General features: G+C 43.1%; 2 protein-coding genes across 2 annotated transcripts; one reads left to right on the top strand and one right to left on the bottom strand.

Moving 5' to 3' along the window:
* Positions 1-1,061: 1,061 nt before the first annotated feature.
* LOC112854030 (olfactory receptor-like protein DTMT) lies at positions 1,062-2,813 on the top strand. The gene has a single exon (XM_025917472.2). The coding sequence runs from the start codon at positions 1,235-1,237 to the stop codon at positions 2,189-2,191; it is 957 nt and encodes a 318-aa protein (XP_025773257.1). The 5' UTR covers positions 1,062-1,234; the 3' UTR covers positions 2,192-2,813.
* Positions 2,814-7,344: 4,531 nt separating this feature from the next.
* Positions 7,345-8,944, bottom strand: OR1R1 (olfactory receptor family 1 subfamily R member 1). The gene has a single exon (XM_025918311.2). The coding sequence runs from the start codon at positions 8,613-8,615 to the stop codon at positions 7,671-7,673; it is 945 nt and encodes a 314-aa protein (XP_025774096.1). The 5' UTR covers positions 8,616-8,944; the 3' UTR covers positions 7,345-7,670.
* Between the last annotated feature and the right edge of the window lie 3,259 nt (positions 8,945-12,203).

The raw sequence follows: 12,203 nt of genomic DNA on the forward strand, positions 1-12,203 counted from the left end.
GGCCACCCAGGCATCCCTGAAGTTAACCATTTCATTTAAATCATCAGATTTATTGGCAACAAATTACATACGGTACTTTTTTAAAGTTCTCTCTCCTCTGAATCAGTGATTATATCTGACCTTCCTGCCTTCCTGGTGGCATTGCCAGGTCTGCCATCTCTGTTCTTGTGACCCACTGATCATTCTCCCACCCTTCCTCTGCCTGCACCCCCCACCCCCAGCTCAAGGAGATCTCTTTCTGGTTTGCTGGGAGGAAGCTTCACTTCACCTCCCAGTTCTAGTCCAGACATTTTTTTTCGTTACCGGTAAATTCTGGCTTCACTCTGGAGCTCAGGCTTTTGGAAATAAAAGCCAGGAAAACTTGTGAACCATTTCTGCTTTCCTGCCACGTCTGTATCCTGAGGCAAGGAGCATAGAGCTAACTGTCTATTGAATGGGAAGAAGTGAAAGTGAAGAGCGAGGAAACAAAACCTTCTAAGATTAATATGTCAAAAATTATTCTATCCATGTTTTTTGAGGTATTCACAAATTGAGAGAGTTCAAGGACCCTTTAATTTCCCACTCCTTGAACTGGTTGACTTGCACCACAAGTTTTGTGGTTCCCGGTGCTTTTGTGCACCTCTACCACAGAGAGGACCTGACCCTCTTGCTGTGTTCTCTGACCAAGAGAAAATGGTTGTATTTATGGATATTCTGAAGCTGACTGTAGGCATCTCTCTTTAATTATCAGATGTGTGAATAAAAAACATTTCCTCCCCCATAATGCTTTACTCTCAGAACTCATTCTGTCTGTGCTGCCGTCTGTAGGACTTTGTCTCAGTAATACCTGCTAACCTGCAAAGTGTAACCAGTTCTGGAAGCACTCCCCACTAAAAGTCAAGCTCCAAAGTTAGACTGTTGGCTGCAGTCCCAGATCTGTTGTTCAATAGGTGTGGGACCTTGGACAAGTTACCTAATGAGTATAAATATCAACTTTTTAAATGTAAAAACTGAAGAAAATAGTACCTATCTCATAGGGCTGCTATGAAGAATGAGTGAGTTAATACATATTATACTTTCATCCTAGTGAAAGAAGTACTGAACTTAACCCTTATGACTTGTGGGTATTTAATTAAAAAAATTAAGATTTCTTTTGGAAAATTCTGAAGTGTGTATATATGTGTGTATATACACATACATATTCACGCTGTCATGCAAATTATTTTTAATTTTACAAAGGTAGAACAAAAGCAACATGAAAATGGGAAACCAAAGTGTCATCTCAGAGTTCCTCCTCCTGGGTCTGCCTATTGAGCCAGAGCTGCGGGACCAGTTCTATGTCCTGTTCCTGCTCGTGTATGTTACCACCATCCTGGGGAACCTGCTCATCATCGTTCTCATTCGCCTGGACTCCCGCCTCCACACGCCCATGTATTTGTTTCTCAGTAACTTGTCCTTCTCTGACCTCTGCTTCTCCTCTGTCACAATGCCCAATCTGCTGCAGAACATGCAGAGCCAGGTCCCGTCCATCCCCTATGCCGGCTGCCTGACCCAGATGTACTTCTTCCTATTTTTTGGAGACCTGGAGAGCTTCCTCCTGGTGGCCATGGCCTATGACCGCTATGTGGCCATCTGTTTCCCCCTGCACTACACCGCCATCATGAGCCCCAAGCTCTGTCTCTCCTTGGTGGTGCTGTCCTGGGTGCTGACTACTGCCCATGCCATGTTGCACACCCTGCTCATGGCCAAGCTGTCCTTCTGTGCCGACAACATAATCCCCCACTTTTTCTGTGACATGTCTGCTCTGCTGAAGCTGGCCTGCTCTGACACTCGAATCAATGAGTTGGTGATATTTATCATGGGAGGGCTCATTCTCGTCATCCCATTCCTACTCATTGTCATGTCTTATGCACGGATTGTGTCCTCCATCCTCAGGGTCCCTTCTGCCAAGGGCATCCGCAAGGCCTTCTCCACCTGTGGCTCCCACCTCTCCGTGGTGTCTCTCTTCTACGGGACAATCATTGGCCTCTACTTGTGCCCTTCAGACAACAATTCTACTGTTAAGGAGACTGTCATGGCCGTGATGTACACTGTGGTCACCCCTATGCTGAATCCCTTCATCTACAGCCTGAGGAATCGGGACATAAAGGGAGCCTTAGGAAGAGTATGTTCCAAATGGACGATTCAGCTTTCTCTGGGACAGGGACTCTAAAGACTAATGTATGTTTTCAAACAGTAGGCATAATATTGACAATGAGTAGTATTCCGTAAAGTCTAGTAAGCACCAAGCTAATGCAGCCCAGGGGGTTTTCTCATTGTCACTAGGGGTGGGTCCATCTCACATCCTGGGTTTACCACAGAATCTGGGGGGTGATGTAGCACAAGGACTGACATGTAGTGGACACTTGGCAATTATTATTCAAATTTGAATATATATCACTCTAACGCTAGTGTTTACTGCACTCAGAGAAAGTACAGTAGTTCCTAATTCTCTAATAAATAAATCCAAATTTCTCAGCCCCTTCAGTGCTTTGCTTCTGCCAAACATGTTTATTTCATGAAGAATGTCTTCCAGTTTATTATGTACTGCTTCTGTAATTTTTTACTCTCCAAGGATCATCATTTATTCCATTGCTTACCTATTTATTTAGTTTTTAATTTTCATTTCAGGTGTTGGTTGATTCACCACTTTAATGATCATACTCGAAATTTTTGTTTTCCTTTGATTTACCAATCACTTGTCAGTTAATGACAGACTGCTTCTTTTGATAATATCTATATTTTGGATGAAAATTTCTCTTTTGAATTAAAATCATATTATATGGAATGAGCCATATGATTCTCTTACAAATTGTTTAATTTATAGACAGTAAAATGGTGGCCCATACATAGCCTAACGTAGCACAAATAGTGACAGAGGGCTAGAATCTATTTATGACCCCCAGGTAGATTTTTATCCTCTGAAATATTACACTGAAATTATGTGATGCTTTCTTTGTTTACTTCTTTTCAAGTACATTTTAAGTGTCTTGAAGACAGGTGCTCTCTTATCTCTTCAATGACTACTTCAGTGCCTTGTACTTGCTAGATGGACAATAATAACTGATTTGATTTGAATACATTTTCATATGTTTCTTGAAATTAAAGTGTGCCTTAAAAAAAACACCTTTTAAAAGAAGTCTTCCTAATAATGCCAACTTTGACTTCCTTTCTTCTTCAAAAATTTTTATTGACTACAAAAAGAATACATTCTCACTGGAAAATTATCCAAACAACAAAGAAATAAATAATAAAGTGGAATGGAAGGTTCCCCCAAATTCTGCCCTCCCCCATAAAAGCAGTTAGAAGTTGGGGAATATTCTATGTACATAGATAATTTCTGTGTAGACTAACATTACATATAATAGCATTAAATTATACACACCATTTTCTCAGGTTGTTATATAAAATATATTTTGAATTCATCATTTCATATAAAGACATATAATGATCTTAGAATCTATACAGTGCTTGTTGAATGGCTGCATTTACTATAATTTATTTAAATAATCTTCTTGGTAACCACTTGGGTTGTTTTCAGTTTTTTATGATTTTGAACAATACTTCAATTTTATTTCCTCATCCATGCGTTTCCTTGTGGACTTATGCTGTGTTTGTAAGGACACATTCTTAGAAATGGGTGTACTAGATCAAAGGATATGAACAGGTTATAATTGGGTAGAAGTTGTCAAATTGCCTCCCAGGAATCCTGCTAAGGTAAACTCCTTCCAAAAGTGAATGAGAGTGACTGGTTCTTTACATGTTCCCAACTCTGGATTTTTTGTTCTCAAAATATCCATCAAAATATGATATTTTACTATTTTTAAATTGAATCTTTGTATGTATCAGTGAGCTCAAACATCTCTTTATACTGATTAGCTACTTTTCCTTGTGCATGTCCTTAGCCTTGAGTCGATTTTCTTTTTTCTTACGATCAGATTATCTATCTTGTAGGCAACACTTCCCTCAGTCTGTTATTCATCTTTTGAACTTGGTAGTGATGTGTTTTTCCCTTACTAAGATCATAAACTTCAAAGTAGACAAATAAGTTGATTTTTACTTCATGATTTTTTTCTTCCACATGCTTGGAAATGGCTTTTCTCTCCCCAAATTATTATTATTATCTCATTCTTTTTTCTAGCTCTTGTACAGTGTAAGTTTCCACATCTCTATGCTTGATCCACCCAAAATTTTGTTTAAGGCCAACTGTCCTTTTTCTTTTTTCCCCTTCCTCAGCAAGTGAGTTGTCTCCACCTTCACAGGTATAAAAAACTACCTTTACAATGTCTTAAGTGCTCACATATACTTCCTGGGCTTATTATATTATTATTAATATTATTCATTTCTGGACTTATTATATTGATGCCATACTATGTATAACAGTACATTTTAAGTACCTTGTGTGACAAGCCCTCTTCTATATTCTTCTCTTCCAATACTTTCCTGACACATTTATCCTTTCAGATATACTTTAGATCTATTTTATTAAATTACAATTTAAAAAATCTGTTGGGAAATTAACTTGAGTTACACTGAATTATTACATTGATTTGTGAATTAGAGTTGGCTATTTGTACAGTTGTCTTACAAACTATAAATAATGAATACCTTTCTATTTATTCCAGGTTTTCATTTCTTAGTTGAATTTTGTAGGTGTCTTAACTTAGTATATTATTACAGATTACTTTCTACATTTAGTCCTAGGTATTTTACATTGAAAAAAAAATGTTGGAGGGGGTCACTATTGTGTTTTTAGACAAGTAATTTTTTTGTACATAAAAGAGTTACTGATTGTCTTGTATATCATTTAAAAAATATTACACCTTACTAAATTCTCTTATTGTTTTCTAATAAGGATTTCAGTTACCTATCTTGGGTACTGAAGATACACAAAGTTAACATCAGTATTGGTAAGTATGCATATTTCTTTCAAATACTTAGTTCTGTTATTTCTTTTTTCTAATGTATAAAGAAGATGTGTGTGTGTATATATGTGTGTATGTGTGTGTGTGTGTAGCCATGTATGTATGTGTGTGTATATATATATATATATATATACACACACATACATACATACCATGGAATACTGCTTGGCAATCAAAAAAGAATGAAATCTTGCCATTTGCAACAACATGTATGGAACTAGAGTGTATTATGCTAACTGAAATAAGTCAGTCAGAGAAAGACAAATATATGATTTTACTCATATGTGGAATTTAAGAAACACAACAGATGAACATAGGGGAAGGGAAGGAAAAATAAGATAAAAACAGAGAGGGAGGCAAACCATAAGAGACTCTTACATACAGAGAACAAGCTGAGGGTTGCTGGAGGGGAAGTTGGTGGGGGGATGGGCTAAATGGGTGATGGGCATTAAGGAGGGCACTAGTTGGGATGAGCACTGGGTGTTGTATGGAAGTGATGAATCACCGGGTTCTACTCCTGAAACCAATACTACACAGTATGTTAACTAACTTGAATTTAAATAAATACATTTTAAAAGAAGGGGGAAAAAAAGAATAATGTGAAATAATAGTGATTCTAAGGAGAGCACAGATATTAGTGTGAGGCCCTGCTCTTTGTCCTTCAATAACCAAATGGGGGTATAGTAAAATCTTCAAATAGTTTTGGATATTGGAGGCCACAGTGAACTTTCCCTCCTTGTTTGGTGGTACTCTGGGAGAAGGCACTTTGCAGAAAAGCCCACCACTACACGACCATATCATGACAACTCTGGTCTAGGGAAGAGTGTCTGAAATCCCAAACAACATGCGCATGCACATAAGCATGAATCTTTGCAACCATGTTGTGCCATGAAGATCTGAAAAGTTCTTACGTACCCTGTTGGAGCCCTGCTGGAGTTGAGAGCTAGTGTGTCTCCAGAGGCTACCAGGATAATGAATAAGGGGACCGTGTAGCGGCAGCTAAAGTCAGAGCCCAGAACCAGATGGAAGACGTTGCTGCGTCTAACAGAATCAGTCAGCAGAAACAGTAAGCCCTAAGAAGGGCATCAACTCCCTTCTCAAAAGAAAAGACATGTATTATCCATGCTGAGTGTAGTCGAGGTCCAGCAACAGTGGACCTTAGCAGAGACACCCCTCCTGAAGTCGAGAGGATACACAAGCCTCAAGAATCTGGAAAAGGTTTAACCAAATCAACACAGAGAAACCAGGAGGAAGGAATTCATCAGTAGAATTCATCAGTAGGAATTCAACACAGGAGGAAGGAATTCATCAGTATGAAAGTAAAAGCTTGATGGAGTTGAAAACCAAGAAGCAGTAGAATAATAATAACTAAATGTTGGTTCTTTGGTAATATGAATAATAACATAAAATGGCACGTAAAATAAGGCAACAAAATAGAAAAGATACAAATAAGGAACTCTGGGAGTAAAAAAGAAGCAAAATTAACAGTTAAAGAGGCAATCTTAAAATCACGAGAATACTATTGAAATAAAAGAAATTGAAAATACAGGCACAATTATATTTTAGGAACTTATATATTACTAAAATATGCTCAATATTATGAAAAAAGTCAACTACAAATTATTGAAGAAGATAAACTGCTTAGTCTTACAGCTTTGGGAAGCCCACTTGGTTTCTCTAGGCCTGTTTCCACTCTTGTGCAATGAGAATAATATCTTCCTCCTGGAATCTTGTGAGATTTAAGGCAGACATACATGTAGAGTACTTAGGACAGTGCCTGGCACATAAGTCCTCACTAAATGTTATCTTTTATTATTTTTATGACAAGGATATCATTACATCATTGTAATAGTGAAACATTGGGAAAGCATAACCATCAATAAGAGAATGGTTAAACTCTGGAATATCACAGTATAGCGTTCTATACCATGAAGCTAAAAGTGAAAAAGTTCCATCTATTGTGATAAGAAAAGATCTCCTAGACTATTGTTGCATGACAAGGGAAATTACAGAATAATATGTAGAGAGTGAGACGATCTATGTGTCAAAAGCAGGGAGAGAAAGGCAGGGGAGGTAATGAACTCGTAACTGGGATGGGGGTGGAGGTTGGATTGAGTGATAGTCAAGGAGAATTGTATCTTCATCTGTATTTTTGAACTCCTGCCATGAAAATGATGGACATATTGTCTAGGGAATAGAACTTAAAAATAATTTTTTGAATACTTAAAATAAAAAGTAGGTCTTTCCTGAAGTTTCCAGAAAAGGAGTCTGAAAAGAATGTGGTCTACACTGCAGCGCCCTCTCCCCCCACCCCCCCACCCCCGCCAAAAAAAACCTCCTTAAAAACTCTTGCATCTGCACTGCTTCTCGGCTTTCCTCTCCATCCACTAGACTGCTGCCATATCACACTCTTCCCCCTTTCTCTACAGAAGCTACAAGGCTCTTTCCTTGGTCCCCTGCTTGTTCCCTTTCATTTTTCCAAAATTTACAAGTAGCTTCTATTTCAAACATTCAGCCAAGGCAGAAATGAATTTAGCTTATTGCTATGTACCCATCCCTGTAAAATAAACACATTGTCACCTTTGTTTCGGGTCTAATTTTTAATTTAACCAGAAATAAGATGCTACAGGACCAATATTGCTAGTGCTTTGGGAAGCTAGAAAAAGAGGGGCGTGTTCTTTTGTAATCGTTCTTATCATTGAAATGCCAGTGAACCAGGACGTGCCCTCACACCTCTTGGGGTGCAGCCCTCCATCTGAGCCCCCTTTTCAGGGCGCCCTTGACCTCCTTGTTGCGAAGGCTGTAGATGAAAGGGTTCAAGGTCGGTGTGAGCACAGCATAGACCACGCTGGCCAGGCGGTCATAGCGGGCTGAGTAGGCGGAGGACGGCCGGAAATAGACGGAGAGGACAGAGCCGAAGAAAAGCGACACCACCACCAGGTGGGCCCCGCAGGTGGCGAAGGCGCGGCGCCGGCCCCCGGCCGCCCGCACTCCCAGCACCGCGACGAGGATGCGCGCGTAAGACAGCGACACGAGGAGCAGCGGGGTGAGCACCACGGCCAGGCCCTCGGAGAAGATGGCAGCCTCCGCGGTCGCCGTGTCCGAGGTCGCCAAGCTCAGCATCACCGTCATGTCACAGAAGAAGTGGCGCACAGGGGCGGGGCACGGGTAGGAGAGCGCCGAGATGAGCAGCGTGTGCAGCAGCGAGTGCAGGTGGGCCACGGCCCAGGACGTGGTCACCAGCGCGGCGCAGCGCCGGGGCGTCATGACCGCGCAGTAGTGCAGCGGGCGGCAGACGGCCACCGCGCGGTCGTAGGACATGGCTGCCAGCAGGTAGCTCTCGGTGATGCCCAGAGCCACGAAGAAGTACATCTGGGAAAAGCATCCCTGGAAGGACACGGCCTGGCGCGGGTGGAGCAAGCCGGCCAGCAGTCTGGGGACCGTGACAGTGGTAAAGCAGACGTCCACGAGGCTCAGGTGACCCAGGAAATAGTACATGGGGGAGCGGAGGGCCCCATCCGACCTCACCACCACCACCATGGCCAGGTTGCCCAGGGCATTGAGCAGGTAGACGCCGAGGAAGAGCAGGAAGAGCAGCGGGTGGATGTCTGTTCCATCCACCAGGCCGAGGAGGAGGAATTCTGGGGCGGTCGTGAGGTTGGCCAGGGCCATGGAGCGGCCAGAGAGGCGGGGGCGCTGAGGGGGCAGATGAGGAGCAGGCCTAAGTTCTGGCACCTTTCGGTAGGCTTCTGCATGTGCGGGTTCCGTATCCTATTTTTAAATTTACGCTTGCTAAAAAGGCTTGGAAACCACACTGCCCACCCAGGAATCCTCATTTCATGAAGAAACTCAGTATCTGAATCCCAGTAGGGTGTCCTAAGGTAGCAGGCGGTTTCGAGCTTGGAGTAGAACAGACCTGAGTTTGAGATCTGGCTCCACCCCTCGGGTGCTATGACGGCTCTAAACCTCCATTTCTTCTTCTTTCATTGAAGAAAATACTAATCGCTACCCATGGAGTTGTTGTGAAGATAAAGTGGGTAATAAGTGTAAAATACTTAGCGCAGCACCCAGCACCCAAAACTCTTGCCTATCTACCCACCTCCCTGCCACCCATCTATTTATCTACCATCATTTGCATAGTCAAACAAGCAGTTGAGGCAGAATTGGGACCCAGGCCATCTGAAAACCAGTTGAAGTTTCTTCATAAAACCCCTTATGGCATTTGCCATTTGTTTATTCACCACGTATTATGTGCTAACTCAGGAATCATTAAACTTTTCTGTCAAGGATCACAGAGTATTTTAGGCCTGTGGGCCATAGGGTCTCTTACAAGTATTCAGCTCTGCCATTGAAGCGTGAAAACAGCCATTGATAGTATGTAAATGAACGGCCTTGGCTTTGTTCCAATAAAACTTTATTATAAACAGGCAGAAGGGCAGATTTGGCCCGTAAGACATAGTTGGCTGACTCCTGTGCTGGGGCCTGTGGGGAACAGGGTGAAGCTTAGCTTTTGCCCACAGTTTGACCTAGAGCAGCTTGCAGTGTTTCCTCCTTTACTAATTTTATGAACCACGTGGGAGTAAATTATTCTACCGGAGGAGTTTGGCAAGAATATAAAGAAGAGATGGGATTTGAACTGGGTCTTGGAGAATAAATACGGTTTTATCCAGCAGACGTGCTATGGTGTCGGAGGGGGAGGCATCCAGACAGGGGGAAGAGATTGTGTGGGATTGTTGGCAGAGGGCGCATGGAATGAAGAAGGTAACATCCACTATGATGCTGGGGCAAGTCTTGTCTTTGCTCTGACCTCAGCTGACTGAAAACTTCAAAGTTTCTCAGTAAGCCAAGTGATTTCAATTATCTCTGAAACAAAGCACTCATTTTGTCACCCACTCAATCTCTTCCTTAAAACACATTTTTTCCCACTGATGCAAAGTTTCTGTAAATGTTCTGTTCCTAGCCTAGCCTATCCCTGCTTTGTCAGGAAAGAGGGCCAGGCTTTGGTGAGATCCCAGAGAGTGGACCGAGTCAGTTCTTAGCTCAGATGCTCCTTGCAAGAAGGAGCTGTGCTTATTCCCTGTCTTGCCAAGTGATCTATACACAAAACTCACTCAATCGGTATTTGTGGAATAAAGCTTTTTAAAGAGCAGTGAGAGAAAAAAGAGGCAAGGGAAGGTGGAAGAGAGGAGATGATGTGCAAACTGCAGTGTCTGCTCTTGTCGTGTTTCAGGAGAAGTCCCAGATGTAGCCTATTTTTTCGTTTTTCTGCCTTTCTATCACTGTCACTCATTGGCTATCGCAGGGAGTCATCTGCTTATGCCAACTCCACCCCTATCCGCAGAACAGAGCTGAAGTGTTGAACAGCCAGGACCTTGGTACCTCTCCGATTCGTCCTCTTTTGAGGTACAGGATTCTCCCCTGCAGAGCCCCTGACCTTCCCTCCCCACCTCCAGGTGGGCACTGCATGATATAGAGGAAAAGCCACTGGCTTTGCAGTCAGAGCCACCTGGGTTTTAATCCTGATTGACTTTGTAAACGTAGACCCATATTCATTCCATCTCTACTCTTCTCATCTATAGAATGGAAATACTGATGATTCCTCTCTGCGTGGTTGATGCCATGATTAAATGGGTAATGGATATATAAGCATGTAGCAGGGAATGGTTGCTTAGTAGATGTTGGTTCCCTTTCCCTCAGCTTCTGATGCCTTCTCCCTGTTCCCTGAGGCTACTAGAGGCAATCCAGTCCACTGCTGGAAGCCTGTAGTTATTTAAAGATGTTTTTCTTAATCTCAGCTGAAACCTGCTTCCCTGTAACTTCTACAAGTGGTCAGTTTTGGCCACTGAAGGTTAAACACTTAATCTCCCTTCTCTGCAGCTTTTCACACAGTGTTAAAAAAGTCTATGAGCTGTTCTTCTCTCCAATCCAAACACACCTGGTGCCTTAGATTCTTTCCTAGAGGACCTAATTTCCAGGTCCTTTTCCATTATGGTCAACCTCTGTTTTGCCAATGTGTTTTTTAACTGGAATTGGACTCAGTGGTCTTTCTGGGGTTGGGTTGTGTGGGGTTCTCTGGGGGCACTGTAACAGCTCAACTGTCCACTTCACACCTATCTGTTGAGCGCCTGCTTTGGATCCGGCTTTATGTTGGTCTCTAGGATTATAAAGGCAGGTCAGCTACGGTCCTTGACCTCCAGCCATGCACAACAATAAGCACTACACTAACTGTATGAACAAAGTAGTAGGAGTAATTTCCTGTGCTTGTCTGATTCGGGGAAGATTCCAAAGAAGAGGTGAAGTTTGAACTGGGGTTGGAAGAATCAGTAGGAGCTCACCAGATAGAGACCTGGAAGTGGGAAGGGCGTTTCAGGCAGGCAGAGAGAATGTGAAGGCAGAGAAAGGTATTTTGGGGGTGGGGGGGAGAGCTGACACATGGCTTTGTCCTCCCTACCCCTGTGAGGCACAGTGGAGTGGGGTGGGATGGAAGATAGGACCCAAGGCAGGGAGTTCTCTCACCTGAAGGGCAGCATGCCAGGCCTCAACACTGTCTGCACCGTCTGTGGGCTGGTTTCCCTCCTGGCCAGAGGTCCCCGATCTTGAGGACAGATGCATTCTCATCCATCTTCACCCAGAGACTTCAGCGTGTTTCCTGTGGGCTAGGACAGCAGCCTTAAAGAGAGAGAAAGCCAGAACTAAAAGGGGCCTGGAGATTCTTGAGCCATGCTCTCTCTACTCAGTTTGCTGCCCTGCTGGTCTCCCATTGCCCATCGGGTACAGTGCAAATGGCTCAGCCTGGCAGCCAGAACTTCCCAACTTGGTTCTCTGGTGGTCTCAGCTCCAACTGCTTCCACATGCTTCCCTGTCCCCCCACCCTAGCCAGGCTGGCCTCCTCACCATCTCTTGTTCACACGTTTCTCACAGGCTTTTCCTGTACACTGCTCCTTACCTGAAATGCTCTTCCTACCCTTTCCCAATACCCAACTCTGGCTCCACCCCCTCCAGGAAGCCCCACCTTCTTTCCTGACTCCTCCAGCCCTCACTTGAATGCCTCTCTCCTCTCTGTCTGGTAACCCTCCTTTGGAACTTAGCCCTTATTTGCTGGTGTTGTGACTTCTGCTGTAATGCTCATCTTCTCCACAAGATGATGGACTTTCTGAGGGCAAATATTTACTTATCTGTTCCTATCTGGCCTCAGACCTGGCACAGAGCTTTGTCTTTTTTTTTTTTTTTTTAATCTTTTAGAGAGAGAGAGACACAGAA

The sequence above is a fragment of the Puma concolor genome, chromosome E1 (genome assembly GCF_028749965.1).
Source record: "Puma concolor isolate L17-30 chromosome E1, mPumCon1.1.hap2, whole genome shotgun sequence".
NCBI classification, from domain to species: domain Eukaryota; kingdom Metazoa; phylum Chordata; class Mammalia; order Carnivora; family Felidae; genus Puma; species Puma concolor.

Excerpts from the sequence above, each read along its gene's own strand:
- LOC112854030 (XM_025917472.2), top strand. The coding sequence starts at position 1,235 with ATGAAAATGGGAAACCAAAGTGTCATCTCAGAGTTCCTCCTCCTGGGT.
- OR1R1 (XM_025918311.2), bottom strand. The coding sequence starts at position 8,615 with ATGGCCCTGGCCAACCTCACGACCGCCCCAGAATTCCTCCTCCTCGGC.